This window comes from Mercenaria mercenaria, chromosome 3 (genome assembly GCF_021730395.1).
Source record: "Mercenaria mercenaria strain notata chromosome 3, MADL_Memer_1, whole genome shotgun sequence".
NCBI classification, from domain to species: Eukaryota; Metazoa; Mollusca; class Bivalvia; order Venerida; family Veneridae; genus Mercenaria; species Mercenaria mercenaria.
Window position 1 is genome coordinate 73,697,855 of NC_069363.1, and position 20,503 is coordinate 73,718,357.

The following is a 20,503-nucleotide window of genomic DNA, read 5'->3' on the forward strand; positions in this document are numbered from 1 at the left end:
CGGTTTCACTAATTGTAATTTTGCGGCAGAAAGCTGCATTATATGATTCTGATACAAATATCAAAAAGAAATCTAAAATTCCCCGCAGTGAAAAGGAGATTTTTTTCTAGTTTTCAGGGGAGATAACTCATGAAAAAACAAAACTATCAGGGGAGGTAATCTAAAGGAAACTTTTGAGAACTTCTGTCACTATATAATTTGTCAATATGCACTTTATTTCTATCGTTTGACATTTTCAAAGCTTACACTATCAAGTTGTATGTATGCTTTTGGTGAAACTGAGGCCTATTTATACGGGTAGTCATCCTTAATACAGGTAACTGAAGATGCCTAGGCGAAAAGGCGTTTTATTTTCTTCTTATGGGAAATAATTTTTATAGAGTTTGTAGAGAACAATAAGATCATAGAAAGCAAATGTAACAGTGCGAAAATATTGTTTTTGAAATAAGAGAGTGAGTTGGATTTTACGGCGAAACGACACAAAATGGTCATATATCGCCGAGAAAAAGTCATATTGTAAACGCCAGTTGTAAAGCATACCTTAAACCATTTATGTAAAAATGTAAAGCATATATAAAATCAGTTATGTAAAAATGTATATACATATGTGTTAAAATACCTGCTGCAAACACAATAATATTGCAAAAGATGTTAATAAAAATATGAAATGTCACCTGGGGGGGGGGGGGGGGGGGGGGGTGCTTAGACAGAGATATGTTAATAAAAATATGAAATGTCACCTGGGGGGGGGGGGGTGCTTAGACAGAGATAGTAACATCAGAATATATCTATATTTGAACTCTATAAAGTTCCTCAAACATAGTAGTAAAACTCATGTACAATTGAAAACAAAAGATAATAGGTAAGGGTAGATTTCTCGGAAGCACAGAGCACCAAAAACACAGCCCCAGAGCCACGCATTTACATAGTAGGCCCACAACAAAAAGAAGCTGTAATGGAAAAATATTTCAGACGGGTGCTTCAAACATCCAACAAGTACATATTAATATAAGCTAAATATTGATAAAGGGGAGGGAAATGATAATGGGCGAAATGAGGTCGGGGGTGGGGGAGGAATCCGAAGGGGGAAAGTTGAACAAGGACAAATATACAAGGGAATGCCATTTTCTTTAAAAACAGTCGCACTACAACGTAAACCACAAAAGCGCAGACACTCATGTACCAAAGACAAACACACAACGACGAACAACTGAATAACATAGAAAAACGAACAAGCAACACATAAGAAAACAGAAGGGCACCGTTATAAACTCACAAGCTTACAAACGAACCCACACAAGTAGGAAAAAACAATCAAGTACCGTCTTGGGATTCGGCTGCCAAAATAAAGAGGAGCCACAAAAACTTACTAAAAATAAAGGGGATGGGATGCTAAAAGTAGCGTGAATGCAAGGGAAAGGAGAGGGCAAAGGGGTGAGTGGGGCGGAGGAAAAACGCTTACATCAAACAAGAAAACATACGCAACACACAATACAAGACAGACAAAACAACTTGTTGAAAATAGGGACACCGCCTTGGAACGGTCAGTAATCTAAATAAAGGAAACTGGGGGTTTAAACGCGTTTAGGGTATGCCAACCTCGCACTTACCCTATCTTCAATAAGTTGAACAACACAATGTAAATAAAATCCCCGCTGAAAAAGGCTCTAATATTAGTGCAAAAGTAACAGGTAAATAAAGCAAAACAAAAAAATTAAAATAAATTTAAGGTATAATTACACCAATATACTCAACAAAAATTAAAGTAAATTTAAGGTACAATTACACCAATGTACTCAACAACTTGTCTTTATATACAACCATATATATAAATTGAAATATGCTTTGACTCGGCGATAAACCTACTAACAACCAGGTTTGTACAAAAAGTGTCCAATGAGAAATCATTACCGTGAGAATTTCGTTGTGCAACCCAGTCAAATCTTGGCCAATCTTGCATATCTTGTAACGGTTCCCTAAGAAGGCGTTTCATGCAACCCGCAGCTTATAGTTGTCTTGCAACCGGCCATATGTATACACGATATGGCATTATCAGATTGAAGATGCCCTGGCAAAAGGGCGTGTTATTTTCTCTTTATGAGAAAGAAGTTTTTATAGAGCTTGTAATAGCCCGGCTTATAAGTCATTCGATCTTGCACTTTTTAGTAGAGACAAGCCATGAACATAAAATGATTGAAGGTTATGCCAAATAGAAATCTGGATATGGAACACTGACTTTTCGCACCTTCTCTTGTCAGGGGCAGACAACTCATATAAAGGATATTTTCAGTAAATTTCTTTTTAAATCATCATATTTCACTCAATTTTTAATGAATCTTTAATATTTTTGGGATTTAAGTGTTTTGTGTTAATATCTTACTATTTATAGTATCAAAAGCAGGTTTACTCTCAAGCTTATTCATGCGCAACGACTTCCGTTAGTTTGATAAAAATGCTCTTAGTAGTTATATTTTTTAATGAATCCTGACAAAATCGTTATATGATTTATCTTTATAGGAATGCAAAATTGAAATAATGTAAATAAATAATATATTTCAGAAAAAGAATAAAATATTCATTGTGATTTATGAACAGCTACCGTTCATTCTTTTTTTATTAAAATTACTGTAAAATGTTTGAAATATAATACTCATTTTTCAATACAAAATCCTTAAAACAACACTTATTACACTTTTCTGCGAACGAATATTATCGTTTTCCTGAAAAATAATCAGTTAACGCAATTAAAAGGGAGGTAATCGGTAAATGGAAATATATTGTGCATATTTGTCGCATTACCGTGATTTATATGTTATAATATTGGTATTGGTTAGTCTCTTATGTGTTTAGATTAAAAGGTTCGTGGTCTCATAAAGAATAATTAAGTGGAATCATTCATGGCGATTTACCATTAAATAAATTGCACATTCTGACCTAGCTGGATTTGGTTGCAGTTTAATAAACAAAAACAAAGTAGTCAATATCTGTATATTTAAGAAATAAGAATTAATATCACTAGGGCGTAGCTCGAGTGATATAATAATACGCATCAGATGACAATCAATGAAGAGCATATCACTAAATTTGATATTTTATTTCGATTCTTACACGTTACGAAGGACTTTAAAGTACGCCTCGGTAGCCTAGTGGTAAAAACAAAGACAAATATCAAACAGGGAATGCCACGTACCAAAATCGCAGACTCCCCAAAACGAAACCTACAGCACGCAGACGTGCACACCACAAACACACACACATACACATACACGTGCACACACACAAAGCCAACACACGAGGACAAAACGAACAAAGGAACACACACACACATACGCACACACACACACAAAGCCCACACAAGAGGACAAAACGAACAAACAAAAGAACACAGTGGGGTACCGCCTTGGAACGGTCAGTGGCAAAAACACCACTGGGGAGCTTAAACCGGTTTATGGTGCGCACCCAATCTCACTCTTACCCCCACCATGTTATTTCATCACGAGCGGGCACCTGGGTAGAACCACCGACCTTCCGTAAGCCAGCTGGATGGCTTCCTCACATGAAGAATTCAACGCCCCGAGTGAGGGTCGAACCGACTTGGTGGGGTATCATGCCACGTGTCTACGGTGTGATATGCCAGTGTGGCAGCTCTATAAAGTTGGGCATTGTGCTCACTGCTACAAGTAGAAACCGTCGTTTATAAGACTGAAAAGTTGTTGAAAAAGACGTTAAACCCGAACACACACACATCGTTGACGACATCCATCAAATGCTAGTATTTGCCTATTTTCTATTTTGTGTTGATTTGTTTTCCTGTGCGACTGACGTAATAATTGTGACGTCAGAAAAATGTATTGATATATAAAAATACACAATAATCAGATAGGAAAATGATTTCGGTTGTGTTAGAATATGCGATAAACAACGGTTGACGCGCGAACCGGTATGACAGCATTATGAAGTCCATTATGACGTCAAATGGTGACATGACGTCCGGTTTATTACTACTTGGATAAATGAAGCCCAGCAAAATTTTATCATGAAATTTCAATGACCATGTAAGAATAAAAATAAAGAAGGCCGTCGAGTGGTTTTTCGCCTGATTTATCACAGTTCAGAGCTCAGATGCGCAGTAATTGAATCAAAATGTTTTAATATATCTAATTAAAATGCGATATGTTTTAACAGCGTGATTTATATAAAGACATGGGTGTGATATTTTAAGTGAAATGTTTCTATAAATCTAACAAAGCTGTTTTACTCTTCTTGTAACACTATTCTTCATATTTTTGCAAACTAATGTAAATAAGATATACTGAAATGAACAGTACTAAGTCGCGATTTATTTCTTACGTTAACCATTAATCACACAAAGCATGAAAAAGTCTTACAGGGTTGTTATTGACCTATCGTCTCACAAAGTTGTTATTGACCTATTATCCTAAAGGTCTATGGCCATAGTGAACAATAAAAATCAGCTAAATATTTTTAAATGTTAAGGGGTGCGTATTTCGGACGCGTCAATGTAGTACATACCAAAATGGAATCTGCTAATTTGCTATTTATATCATATAAGCACATTTTTTATTTGTCTTTCTTTAATATTGTTTACACTGATTCAGTTTTGCATTACTTTAACTGTTTTTATAGATAAACTTTTCAACTTAGGGCATATATTTATACTAGCATGCAACATCATGAAAGTGTCTAATGACTAATGTCTAGTGTCATCACAAAAGAATGACGACGCGACGTCTGTAAGCAATCGTACATCCAAACGTTCTGATATTTGTAGTCCCGTTTTGGAAAGCCAATTAACTTCGTAGAACTATATATTTCATTTCATTTCATCAAGATGTGTAAAAATGCTTATGTTCATCTTATACTCCCTTTCATCAAGAAATAGACTGTGGTTTAGTGGTACACATCTGGGTATGAAACATATGGACGTGTTTAGCTTACAGACGGCGGTAGTCATCACACGCGCTTTAAATAAAAATCATGTATTTCATACCAAAATATAAATTTGTAAACCACGATGGTGATGTGTATCTTATAACTACTACTTGAAATATTCAGTTTAATTTTACATATTTTGGGAGTTATACTTCTCGGGAACCCTACAGCAAATGTATTAATGTGGTGTCACAATGCAGTTTTCCCATTGGTCACATCCGGTAACATACACATCTACCATACCGCAATTGTTCCAGCTTTGCGTAAAGTCATAGTAATGGTACATAGGTTTATCATTTATAATGCAGAAGCAGTTTTAACATATACTAATGAGGTAGCCTGTCCAAATTGCAATGTACTTTGTTGACTTAGAAACATATGTAAAACTACATTTATAAATATTTTGTCTACAGTCATACGACAGACTAGCACAGTATATCATCTCACTATTGAAATGCAGTTTGATATAAATATGTTAGATCAAAGTCGCCACAATATTATTAAGCAATCATACATTTTTCCATATTAATTTATATAACAGAATAATGTATCTCTGACAGGTAAAAACACCCCAAAAATGAAATTTAGTGAGGAAATAAATCGTTTCAAACATGCGCAAATGTTCAGTTTTATTCATCAGTTAAAAAGTATATTCGGATGAGTATCCCCCCCCCCCCACCCACACACACACAACACACACCTTCTTTCCGGATATTCTACCTTATCGGGATCAACTTGCATTAGTTCGTGTCAAAATATTATCTCACATACCACATTTAAAATTATAGTTCTAAACAAATGTTTTAAATGACTACAATAAACAATAAAATATGAGCTAGATACTAAGTGATTTATTGAGCCGCTTCTAAATGGGTTGAGGCATTGATGTGAATAAAAGTATTTGATATTGCATGTTTCAGTTGGCCCCGAGTGAGGGTCGAACCGACTTGGTGGGGTATCATGCCACGTGTCTACGGTGTGATATGCCAGTGTGGCAGCTCTATAAAGTTGGGCATTGTGCTCACTGCTACAAGTAGAAACCGTCGTTTATAAGACTGAAAAGTTGTTGAAAAAGACGTTAAACCCGAACACACACACATCGTTGACGACATCCATCAAATGCTAGTATTTGCCTATTTTCTATTTTGTGTTGATTTGTTTTCCTGTGCGACTGACGTAATAATTGTGACGTCAGAAAAATGTATTGATATATAAAAATACACAATAATCAGATAGGAAAATGATTTCGGTTGTGTTAGAATCTGCGATAAACAACGGTTGACGCGCGAACCGGTATGACAGCATTATGAAGTCCATTATGACGTCAAATGGTGACATGACGTCCGGTTTATTACTACTTGGATAAATGAAGCCCAGCAAAATTTTATCATGAAATTTCAATGACCATGTAAGAATAAAAATAAAGAAGGCCGTCGAGTGGTTTTTCACCTGATTTATCACAGTTCAGAGCTCAGATGCGCAGTAATTGAATCAAAATGTTTTAATATATCTAATTAAAATGCGATATGTTTTAACAGCGTGATTTATATAAAGACATGGGTGTGATATTTTAAGTGAAATGTTTCTATAAATCTAACAAAGCTGTTTTACTCTTCTTGTAACATCATTCTTCATATTTTTGCAAACTAATGTAAATAAGATATACTGAAATGAACAGTACTAAGTCGCGATTTATTTCTTACGTTAACCATTAATCACACAAAGCATGAAAAAGTCTTACAGGGTTGTTATTGACCTATCGTCTTACAAAGTTGTTATTGACCTATTATCCTAAAGGTCTATGGCCATAGTGAACAATAAAAATCAGCTAAATATTTTTAAATGTTAAGGGGTGCGTATTTCGGACGCGTCAATGTAGTACATACCAAAATGGAATCTGCTAATTTGCTATTTATATCATATAAGCACATTTTTTATTTGTCTTTCTTTAATATTGTTTACACTGATTCAGTTTTGCATTACTTTAACTGTTTTTATAGATAAACTTTTCAACTTAGGGCATATATTTATACTAGCATGCAACATCATGAAAGTGTCTAATGACTAATGTCTAGTGTCATCACAAAAGAATGACGACGCGACGTCTGTAAGCAATCGTACATCCAAACGTTCTGATATTTGTAGTCCCGTTTTGGAAAGCCAATTAACTTCGGTAGAACTATATATTTCATTTCATTTCATCAAGATGTGTAAAAATGCTTATGTTCATCTTATACTCCCTTTCATCAAGAAATAGACTGTGGTTTAGTGGTACACATCTGGGTATGAAACATATGGACGTGTTTAGCTTACAGACGGCGGTAGTCATCACACGCGCTTTAAATAAAAATCATGTATTTCATACCAAAATATAAATTTGTAAACCACGATGGTGATGTGTATCTTATAACTACTACTTGAAATATTCAGTTTAATTTTACATATTTTGGGAGTTATACTTCTCGGGAACCCTACAGCAAATGTATTAATGTGGTGTCACAATGCAGTTTTCCCATTGGTCACATCCGGTAACATACACATTTACCATACCGCAATTGTTCCAGCTTTGCGTAAAGTCATAGTAATGGTACATAGGTTTATCATTTATAATGCAGAAGCAGTTTTAACATATACTAATGAGGTAGCCTGTCCAAATTGCAATGTACTTTGTTGACTTAGAAACATATGTAAAACTACATTTATAAATATTTTGTCTACAGTCATACGACAGACTAGCACAGTATATCATCTCACTATTGAAATGCAGTTTGATATAAATATGTTAGATCAAAGTCGCCACAATATTATTAAGCAATCATACATTTTTCCATATTAATTTATATAACAGAATAATGTATCTCTGACAGGTAAAAACACCCCAAAAATGAAATTTAGTGAGGAAATAAATCGTTTCAAACATGCGCAAATGTTCAGTTTTATTCATCAGTTAAAAAGTATATTCGGATGAGTATCCCCCCCCCCCACCCACACACACACAACACACACCTTCTTTCCGGATATTCTACCTTATCGGGATCAACTTGCATTAGTTCGTGTCAAAATATTATCTCACATACCACATTTAAAATTATAGTTCTAAACAAATGTTTTAAATGACTACAATAAACAATAAAATATGAGCTAGATACTAAGTGATTTATTGAGCCGCTTCTAAATGGGTTGAGGCATTGATGTGAATAAAAGTATTTGATATTGCATGTTTCAGTTGGCTGTAATTTTGACATTTTACTATCAATATATTTTTCTAAATGAGTAAAAATATGTGCATGTAGTAATTTGAACGGTATTTGAAAAAGTCTAAGTATGACGCTATAAGATTTGGTAAGTGCATGTTGTCATACAGTTTACAGCTGTATGCAACATCACGGTACTAATAAAATATCTCTGACCATTCCCTACCAATATTCTTTAAGGGGATATTTCTTCTTTCAGTTTTATATACGTTTCTTGCTTTCTAACAGTTAGAAAGGGTTTGCTTTTCTTAGTATTTTATATGCAATCCCTTAGCCTAGCTCTGTTGCGATATAGTCATGAAATTAACCACTCTACATTGTTCTTCATTATGTTATATCAAGTAATATATCGCTGCAAAAGTAAAGGAAAGTATTTAATTCAAATTAAGATCTACATATGACTTGATTATTACATAAACACGAGGTTTAGTTTGTATCCACAAGAAAGAAATATACAACATTTAGAATGAGCAAAATATGAGGCATCTCTCCCGTATGTGTGGACAAGTTTAAAATAACCCGAAAAGGCATTTATAGTCGGAACAATTCTAAAGCGATATAATCTAATTATGAACACATGTTTCCTCTTTTTTATAACACTATTTTATAAAAATTTTGTCGTTGTTTAAAAACAGGATGTAAAGTTTAAGAAATGTAATACGTCGTTTTAGATAATTTATCCCTGTTCATACAAATTATTCCAGAAGTAACCTTTCTTTGATATTTCTTAAAATAATGTAACTTTGAGAAACTCTACATAGCCCAATTGTTTTGTCACCAGGTTATTAGAAATTTTGAAAAAGGCGATAAAATTTTAAACGTTGCTGAACATGATCAAATTATTTTTACGAATTAAATAGTCCTAACGATGACGTCATAAAACAGTCTGCCAAGGCTTTCATGGTTGACTGATTCGAGTGTTCCATATCCAGAATTTATCTTCTGGTATTGTTCTTTAAGAAATGTATTATCTTAAGTCTCTACTAAAATGTGCAAGGTTCGGCCATATTTTGGGATTTATAAGCCGGGCTATAAAGATCCATAATGAAATATGCTTTGGCACGGCGATAAACCTACTCATGCCATGAATTCCCAGTCCAATATTACCGCTTTATATTTTTGCAGTAGCGAACTGTGGCAAGTCTATATCTGCATGTAGTTCCCGTGTGGCTATCGGTGTGTAACATTATCGTATTCGCATTAACCGTTAATTATAGGCTATATTCATAGACAATACTCCAACACCACTCATTGAGTACACTCAAATAAATTGCCTAACGGTCACGTCTTTACTCAGGAAAGATTCCATTGGTATTCATAAAGGTGAGTGACAGTCGAGTCAACTCCCAAGAGTGAGCGACTGTTGAGGGAGGTCCTGGGGACCCTTGAGTGTTTCTCAAGGTCTCATAATGTAAGTTTAGATGATAAATTTACAATATTTATTTAATTTGAAGGTAAGATAACAGTGTCATGTTAAAGCGGAAGTTCATATTTGTGCAAGGTATTTCGAAAAATATATTATGTTCTTTTTTAATACATGTTGTTGAGGACGACGAAAACGCAAAAAGACCCAACAAATTAAAAGACTGTTTAATTAATAAAAACGGTTAAAATAGATATAGGAAATCAAATATGCGTCTACGAAACCTAGCCAAACGGGGCTCATCAGTCACTCCCAGAAACACGCGTCGACTACTAGTAATAAATAAATTGCACTGCTGACAGCAGTATTTACATTTCACAAGCCTAGATATAGGTTAATCCATACTGAAAAATATAAACAAACCGTCAAATTAAATGTCATGAAGAACCTATCATTATTGAATCTCATTGTTTAAATGACAACGGAAACAGTTATTTTATAAAAAGATATGAGCCGCGCCATGAGAAAACCAACATAGTGCGTTCGCACTATGTTGGTTTTCTTATGGTGCGGCTCAATTATGTTTTTAGTAATTGAAATTCAAAAACATACGCGGGCTGGCATTCGGTAAACATCAACACTTAAAAATTCAGTTGTTTAAATAAATTTCAATTTCATCGAAAATTAAACTCTATATTTCTAAGTATAAATTAAATTTTACTAATGCAGACGAGTAGACTGGCTGATGGACGGACGAACGGACGGAAGGACGTATTATAAAACAAATAGACGAACGGACGGACGGATAATCATACAGACGAGCAATAAGATGACAACTTCCAACTACAAAAATAATGATCAGCACTTTTGCACATCTTTGATGTTATTGTCATATAAACCGTTATAATCCTCTAAATCCATTGTGTACAATGAAACCATTACTCGAGCTGTCCTTCCGAAAGTTAAGATTGAGTGGAATTTATGAATATGACTTTCGAACTCCACTCACACTCCCGCAAGGTCTACTCGAGGTCCACTTGAGTGATACTTACCCAAGTTTGAGTCAAGTGTGAGTTTGAGTAACGACTATGAATATAGCCCTATGGGTCGGTTGCAGGACAGATCGTCCGATAACTTGCTGATCAACGCTGAGCGGCGGGTTGAGTTATCTACCTATAATCTCCAGATTATCCCGGAGTCAGATGGGTTGCGCATGAAAATTTCAAGGCTTACTCAACTGAGTAATGGATGATCGGCGAATCATGTTTATTTAGCATTCACATGTATAGAGGGTGTATGGGTATACACGGGGTATAGCTTTATAAAATTAATAGTAATGATAATACTAACTTTATTTCCTGAAGGTTTCATACTTAGTGTACAAATACAAATATTATACAACTTATTTCCAGTAAGGCCTTCAGTTAAATTCCACATACATTCACACATCTACACAATCATAAAGTCAATTTATAATTATACATTTGTACGAAAATACACATATCAGAATTACTTAAATTTTCTTCGACAAACAGGTCTCATATTAAAAAAGGCTTAAATAAACATGATATACACAAATTATAAGTATAACAATAACTATGTTTTATAAGAATTACCATGCGTCGCAAAGATTAATTCACGACAATTAAGATGTGCAAAAAGGAAAGTATGTCCAATAAAAAATATACATGTTCCAGATTTGGATAATAAGATAATACATTTATAATTATTATTGTTAACCGAATTATTCAACATTCATGCTCATTTGGAAACAAAAGAACCGCGCCATGAGAAAACCAACATAGTGGCTTTGCAACGAGCATGTATCCAGACCAGCCTACGTATCCATGCAGTCTGGTCAGGATACATGTTGTTCGCTAACGGTTTCTCTAATTGCAATAGACTTTGAAAGCGAACAGCATGGATCCTGACCAGACTGTGCGGATGCTGGTCGCAAAGACACTATGTTGGTTTTCTCATGGCGCGGTTCTTTTGTTTCCAAATGAGCAGGAATGTGGAATAATTCGGTTAACAATAATTAAATTAATTCAACAAATTCTTGTTTTTTAATACAAGTAACTGAAGATGCATAGGCAAAAGGGCGTTTTATTTTCTCCTTTTGAGAAAGAAGTTTTTATAGAGCTTGTAGAGAATAATAAAATTATAGAAAGCAAATGTAACAATGCGAAAATATTTTGTTTCAGAAGGAGGGGGCTTTGACGGAGATAGTAACATCATAGTATATCTTTATTTGAACTCTATAATGTTCCTCAAACATATCAAGGTAATCAAACACAGACATATTTTAATTTACCTCATGTACAATTGAAAACAAACCATGTATATAAATTGAAATATGCTTTGACTCGGCGATAAACCTACTAACAATCAGGTTTGTACAAGAAGTGTCCACTGAGAAATCATTACCGTGAGAATTTCGTCGTGCAACCCAACCATATCTTGGACAAGAATTGTAACGGTTACCTAAGAAAGCGTTTCATGCAACCCGTTTGATCGGCGGATCACAATAACTCTCGTTTAACTCTAGCTTATGGTCGTCTTGAAACCGGCCATATATTTTTTATTAGTATATATTTTTATCCATCGGTATTCCAGAAATTCGAAGTGTTAAAGACCCACCAATACCTAGTGGTCTACTTTTTTCTCCCATATGAACTTGGGGCAAATAGTTCTAGTAATACTGGTATAATACAACTATTCTACAAGATGACAGGTAGACAATCTAAGCCCTGTTTTCACAACTTCATCTGCAAACTTATTTAGTCATTCTCTTCTCAGTATAGTTTTATAACATAGAATAATAACTATCTTACACTGTAGAAACAAAGTGTGGTCTAAACTCGACATAGTACATGAAGTACCGTGCATCACTACATTAATTGAATAATGTAGGCGTACATTTATTTGCGCGGCAAAAATTTAGCGCAAACGCAATTTTTGGTGAAATATCTAATTAATTCATGGACATGAATTAACGCTCTCGCGAGACCGCTAATTTCTAATTTTAGCGCTGTCCGAGATGTGGCTCTCGGAGATTTACGGAGATTCACGAAGATTTTCGGAAATAAACTTAACCGTCGGCAATTTTTATGTAATGTGTTTACGTACAGTATATAAAGTATATTGGGTCTATGACAAAACATCGACAAGAAAAAACGCCGACGCGACAATTGATCGATGCGACAAAAGACCGACATGTCGCATAGTGTCGTGTCGGCATTTTGTCGCATTTATGGTCGAAAATAATTTTGATATATATAACTGCACTTATACGTCGATTATTATGAAATGAATACCTTCATAGGAGGTCGAAACAGGTGTTATTACGCCATGACAAGGTCCAAATTTCTTATTCCAAGTATTCGGTGGTTATTTTTTAACAACTCGTAAAAAACGGTTATGGCATTGATTTATAACTGTTACAATAACTCTTAGGCTAATGTTTCCTTCTAAATAATCAATATACAGGGTTGTCAAATTATCTCTGAATTAATTTGTTTTATGCTTTTGTTCATAATTACTAAATGTATACAGTTTAACAACTTATGAATGACAAATACATCAATTTTAACGGTACAATGAAAACTAATCTATTTATATAAAGTTTGATCAAAGGAAATCGCATAACTTGAGTCGATACTGACATATATTATCCACTAAATAGACGTTTTGTTGTTTTGCCGATATCTTAAACCTTACCTAAATAATGTCTTTAATTTTGCAGGGTAAGGGAACGTATATCATTTTTGTCATACTTCAATTAATTTGAATGAATTTAAACCATATTGCTAACTTCTTTTCATTATTGACTAAATTACAGATATTATCTTACGAATATGAACAAAATGAGCTGTTATCTGTGACATAGAATGATATTATTTGACACGAAACTTGTCTAGTATGTCCTAGTATGTCCAAACTAAGCTCTTTGTCATCAAAATTGAGTTGTTGTCACATAAAAGATATCAGTGTTGCACTTAATCGAACTGGTATTAAATTTTGTGTCAGCTGTGGTCAGTACCTGACAGCAATTTTCACAACTGCACATTTTAATACCACCACCCATTAACTGAACATTAACCGTAAATGTTCGAGTCTTAATCTTAACTGTCTGAAGATTTAGACCGAACTTTTCAGATATGTGTAAAAATTTCAAGGTAATTTAACCCCTGAAAATGAAGAAAAAGTGTAAATAAATTATGTATCGATGTTTTGTCGATGTTTGTGTCGATGTTTTTTGTCGAGCTTTTGTCGCGCGTCGGCATTTTGTCGTGTCGATGTTTTGTCTGTCGATGTTTTGTCGCGCTCCCAGTATAATAATGCCTACGTAACTGTATTGTCTTCTTGTATTTAATTATAATAATCTGCGTGTTTTAAATACTGTATACTAGTTATGATTGCTGAAATAAAACGAGACTGTCACACATTTAAATCATTGAATCCCCTTTGTCCTTCATGCAATGTGTTTTAATACAAACGTTTACACATTTCCGTAAACGAGCGACTGCAACAACGGACATGCCCGAAGGTGATACGGAAATCGATAACAACTTGATCAAATGAGAAAAACACAAACTACAAACTTAAATATTTTATTTTGCATGATTATATATTTAAAATAATAATATGAACAATAAACAGGAATATCATACGAACCTTAAAATATTAGCAAGCAGTGTAACTAGTGCAAACTCTCAAGAGTATTTATTTGCAAAAGTTCGAAGAAAACATTATCAAATGAAAATGTACATGAAATGCTTGGACAAATTAATGCGCGGACATGAATTAGCGCACGTGCGATAGCGCTAAAAGCGCTGTTATTAGTACACCGCTAAAATAAGTAAGCCTACAGTAATATATTTGGACATTAAATACATTGTCTTAGCCTTATATCTGTTACTGTCATATTGTAACTAGATACTTGTTATTTCTCATTTCTCCATACAAAAAATGTATAATTACCATCATGGAAATACAAAAAATTACATATATTTTTGGTGTGTCTCTAAGGTAACTTGACAATAGCCACTATTGACCTTGACATTTTATAGGGAACATACAAGTATACATAACTCGCAAAATGTACTAAGTATTTAGAATTGAAGCTCAAAGAGCTGGCACTATTAGTGAAAAACGCCCCCAAAGTGTGCCCAAATATGCTACAGTTGTCTGCGCAAAATATACCAGAATAGTTTAGGTATGATTCATTTTGCGACCAGATTAAACAAGTTCTCCGAAGGTAACCTTGACCTTGGAGCTAGGGTCTGGGTCTTGAGCATGACACACCAACTCATAAGGAAGAATTGTGACAAGTAATTTCTGATGAATGGCAGAGTTATTGACCGGACAAGAAACATACAATGTTAACTTTTGACTTCTAAGTGTGACTTTGACCTTGAAGCTAGGGGTCTTGGGCTTGTGTCTGACAAGTCATCTTAATATAGTGAACGTTTATGACATGTGATTTTAAAATCTCTTCATCGGTGGAAGTGTTACGGACAACAAACACACCATGTAAACCGTTAAACTCTAAATGTGACTTTGACCTTAGAGCTAGTGGTCTGGTTGTTATGCATGACACGTTTTCATGTTATGGGGCATATTTATGCCAAGTAATTTCGAAATTCCTTGATGAATGACAGAGTTACGAACCGGACATGAAATAACAGATCCTATTAACCTTTGACTTGACTTCAAAGTGTAAACTTGATCTTGGAGCTAGGGGTCTGGGTATTGCGCGAAACAAATTGCCTCATTATGGTAAACATTTATGCAAAGTTGTTTCAAAATCCCTTCATGGATAAAGTTGTTTCAAAATCCCTTCATGAATAACAGAGTTTTTTACTGGACACGAAAAGGATCCTATTAACCTATGACTTCTAAGTATGACCTTGACCTTGGAGCAAGGGATCTGGGTCATATGACACATTGTCTGATTATGGTTACCATTTATGCCAAGATATTTCAAAATGCCTTCATGGATGGCAGAAATATGGACCGGACGCAAAAATCAGATCCTGTTAACATTTGAAGTCTAAGTCTGACCTTGACCTTGGAGCTAGGGGTCTGGGTCTTGCCCATGACACGTCGTCTCATTAAGATAAACATTTATGCTAAGTAATGTCAAAACCTCTTGATGAATGTCAAAGTTACGAACCGGACACGAAACGGACCCTATTAACGTTTGACTTCTAAGTGTGACCTTGACCTTGTAGCTAGGGGTCTGAGTATTACACATGAAACGTCGTCTCATTAAGGTTAATATTTATGTCAAAATATTTCAAAATTCCTTCATGGATGGCAAAGTTACAGCCCGGACAAGAATTTGCAAAGTTATGGTCGGACGGACGGACGGAATATGCGAGTTTAATATGCCCACCTTCGGGGCATAAAAATCAAAGAACATACTGTAGTGTAAATAAAAAGTTACTTGCTGAAACATCGTTAATACATGTAAGGATGTTATTGATAAATAAAACCCGAAATTATCAACTGCTTTTGTAAAAGATATATACTTAATGACTTAATAATAACATATGGCCGGTTGCAAGACAACTATATGCCGGAGTAAAGCGAGAGTTAGTGTGAATCGTCTATCGAACGGGTTGCATGAAACGCCTTTTTAGGTAACCGTTACAATTCTTGGCCAAGATATGGCTGGGTTGCACGACGAAATTTTGACGGTACTGATTTCACAGTGGACACTTCTTGTACAGACCAGGTTGTTAATAGGTTTATCAATTTGTATACATGGTTTGTTTTCAAATGTACATGAGGTAACTTAAAGTATGTCTGTGTTTGATTACTTGGATATGCTTGAAAAACTTTATAGAGTTTAAATATAGATATATTATAACAATGAGGTTACTATCTCCGCCAAGGCACCCTCCTGAAACAATATTTTCGCATTGTTGCTTTCTATGATCGTATTGTTCTCTACAAGCTGTATAAAAACTTCTTTCTCATAAGGAGAAAATAGCTCACTCTTTTGCCTGGGCATCTTCAGTCACTTGTATTAACAAGAATTTTGTTGAATTAATTTTATTTGAGCCGCGCCATGAGAAAACCAACATAGTGGCTTTGCGACTAGCATGGATCCGCGCAAGCTGGTCTGGATCCATGCTGTTCGCTTTCAAAGTCTATTGTAATTTGAGAAACAGTTAGCGAACAGCATGGATCCTGATTAGACAGCATGGATGCGCAGGCTAGTCTGGATTCATATTGGTCGCAAAGCCATTAAGTTGGTTTTCTTTTAGCGCGGTTCATTTGTTTCCAAATGAGCGTGAATGTTGAATTATTCGGCTAACAATAATAATAATTATAAGTGTATTGTCTTATTATCCAAATCTGGAACATGTATATTACTAGTATCTTATGGGACAGACTTTCCTTTTAGCTCATCTTAATTGTCGTGAATTAATCTTTGTGACGCATGGTCATTCTTTTAAAACATAATTATTATTATACTTATAAGTTGTGTATATCCTGTTTAGTAAGACTTCTATATACAATTTAAGACCTGTTTGTTGTAGAAATTCTGATATGTGTATTTTTGTATAAATGTATAATTAAAAATTGACAGTATGATTGTGTATATGTGTGAATGTAATATGAAATTTAATTGAAGGCCTTACTGGAAGTCAGTTGTATAACATTTGTATTTGTACACTTAGTATGTAGTTTCATTATTGCTATTAATTTCATAATGCTATACCATGTATACACATACACACACTATATATGTGAATTCTTAAATAAACATGCTTCGCCGGTCATCCATTACTCAATTGAGTAAGACTTGAAATTTTCATGCGCAACCAAACTGACTCCGAGATAATCTGGAGATTATAGGTAGATAACTCAACCCGCCGCTCAGCGTTGATCCGCGAGTTATCGGACGATCTGTCCTGCAACCGGCCAATAATATATTAACAAAACCTGAAAAGTAGATCCCTCGGAAGCACCGAGGACAAAGCTAATAGTGAATATTGCAGACTCGATTTGATTGAGACCGCATTGAATAAATGTGTTTTGACAACTTCATCTGCAAACTTATTCAGTCAATCTCTTTTCAGCATAGTTTCTAAAACATAGATGAATAACTATCTTACACTGTAGAAACAAAATGTGATTGAAATTTCACTAAATACACTGATTTCTGTACATACTGCAACAGTTATTCAATAAAATGTTAGGACATTACACACATTGTCTTGACCTAATATATGTCACTGTCAGTTGTAACTAGATACTTGTCATTTCTCATTTTCTTCATGCAGAGCATGTATAATTACCATCATGGAAACACAAAAGAATACAGTTATTTTGTGGTGCCTCTTTAACTCTAGCTTATAGCTGTCTTGCGACTGCCTAATGTGTTTCATTACTGTCATTGAAACTTGAAAAATAACTAGATCAGTAAAAAATATAGGAAAGGCGCTCATTACAGAAAATTATCCATTCAGGTCATTGATTGGTACAAGTATTATTTTGGTCCGCGAGTATTTACTTTTCTATACGTGCCGCCTAGCCGGCACAAAAGCTTACCTTGGGCACACAAACCATTGCAGTTAAATTAGTTTAATTACTACATGCTTTACAATAATGCAAATATGTACTTGAGCAAAAACTTCAAGGTTACTAAGTCTTGATTACAACGGAAACGTTGCATGCATAACTGAAATTCAAAACCACGTATCTGTACTTTATACTTCTATATAAAACTTGTCATTTGGTAGAACTGAAAGAACACCTAACTTATGTCAAATTATTTAAGGACAATTGGTTTATACGAAACATATTTTTCATCAGTCTAATAAAGAGTTACACATTAACAAATAAACAAAAGTGAACCTGCAGCTAGTTCCTTAAACAAAAACTATTACTTTGTCAGGCAAAGTGATAAATCTTGAAGAAAACCAGTCCGCTTTGCACAGTTGGGAAAGCACAGATCTGTAGATCATAGGGCAATTTGTCAGATACCCATACCTAAGCGAAGCGCGTGTTGTCTTAATTGTGTAAGAAATCATTCGTTCTCCACTTCCGCTGAACCCAAAACGAACCAAAACCAAGCATATACTTTGAAGAAATAGGGCAATAAACACAGTCTTAAACCTGTGTAAAGAGGAGAACAAGTCCAGTCAAACACCAGTTTCAATTGCCATTGCCAACACGGCAATATTTCTGAAAATATACTTGAAGATTGCCGGGAGGTTCTAGATTAATGGTAAAAAATAACTATTGAATCATTCTTATGTTACTGTATTTATTTATAAAGCTTAGTACGTAGGCTATTTTATGATTTATTATAAACAATTCTAATATGCTTGTTTCTGTTAAAACACGCTTTGGTCATATGGACAACTAGTACCAACGTTAACAACTCAAGTAGGAAAAGATCATAGCAAGAGTTTGTACCACATTAATAGTTAAGAACAAGAGTTCGGATAGCTTGCAGAACCGACCAATATAAAGCTGACAATTGTCAAAAAAATTCCTTCTTCTAAAGTTCAATGGTAGACCATTATCACGCCGTGCTCAAGTAAGGTGGAATAAATCAACTTCAATGGACGAACAAATGCTTAAACGTTTAAAGTAAGAGTGTTATTAAATGAATTTTTGCAGTTCTTTAAGTTCCAAAAAGTGTGTCCCAGTCGGGTACAAATCTGCGATGAAGTCCTAACCTGTGCTCATTTTTGTGCAATATGTTCCGAAAAATCCTTCCTGGAGCATGGTGTCCCGGCCGGTATGAGTTGAAATCGAAAGTACATTGTTTTCTTAGATTAGGCACTTGCATTGAATTATGCTCTATTTTCAGCATACAGGACATGATATACGGATCTAGTTGCTACTGCATGAGAAACTGTGACCTTGAAAACATGCCGCCTTCGCTTCGATTTTTCTGACCTGTAAAATGTCAGGTTAAGGGGGACGTTTTGGGGGAAACATAGGAATACTGGAGATATGAGCAATTACGACATGCGGAGGAAGGTTTTCTGCATTAGTCTCGACTAAATGTGTGAAGCAAAAGGCATGAATGAAATAAAACGGGATGCAAAAACAAGCTCCTACCTTCTAGCGTCACTTTCTCCGCCATCTTGGTGTGTCCTCTCCGGCTCACGGAAAATCCCAGCCGTTGCACGTATACGACAGTGAATAAGCATAAATTTGATAATATAGTACAAAAAACTTACAGTTATACATATACTCCAACTGCTTATAATCACAAATTACAAAAAAAATAATTTTACTAACTCAAATATAAGGTATAAACTTTTCATTGTGTTAGCAACTCGTTTATCGATTGCATGGCTGGGTATGTAAAATAACACCCCATTTCACGTCATTACATTAGGCCACACCAGAATAATTTCTTGGTAATTGGTTTAAAAGAAAAGGAACGTGCGAGCGAAATAAAAATAAAAATATTTTGTTTTTGGATTTAACCTATTTTTTGAAGCGTGCGAGGAACGATTTGAAGAAATAAAATCTTGTCACAAGAATTAACCAACACTACCGTAGCATATCAAAAAGGCTTGAAAATACATAAAAGAACCAAAGATTCTTAAAAATAGAAGGTTTCATGCCAAGCTTCCCCAGAAATACATGGCAGCCACTCAACACCTATACAGCCCCGATAGACGCGAAACCGTCTTTCATGGGAAGAACCAGTACAGGGCTGTTAGTTAGGTGGGAGACACTTAAAAGCATCTTAGAAATTTCCAGTGCTTGGACCGTGATTCGAACCCCGGACTTCTGGACTGACAGTTAAGCTCCACCGTCCCACCGTCTGCAAAAACTGAAGCTAGCGGAAGCTAATTTTCAAAAAAAAATTCTTGAAAATGGGGCGGGAAATCCGTTGAAGTAATCAATTTGGTATTGCCTTAAATATATCTTAGTTGACAACCCGCTA

The 20,503-nt window shown here is 34.9% G+C and overlaps 1 protein-coding gene across 2 annotated transcripts in view; it reads right to left on the reverse strand.

The window, feature by feature from the left end:
* LOC123524396 (uncharacterized) overlaps positions 1-19,901 on the reverse strand; it is a 49,655-nt gene extending 29,754 nt beyond the window's left edge. For both annotated transcript variants that reach the window (XM_053538901.1, XM_045302561.2), the window contains exon 1: positions 19,663-19,901. In XM_053538901.1, the coding sequence (XP_053394876.1) occupies positions 19,663-19,687 (25 nt within the window). In that variant the 5' untranslated portion in view covers positions 19,688-19,901. The remainder of the gene's footprint in view (positions 1-19,662) is intronic.
* Positions 19,902-20,503: the final 602 nt, after the last annotated feature.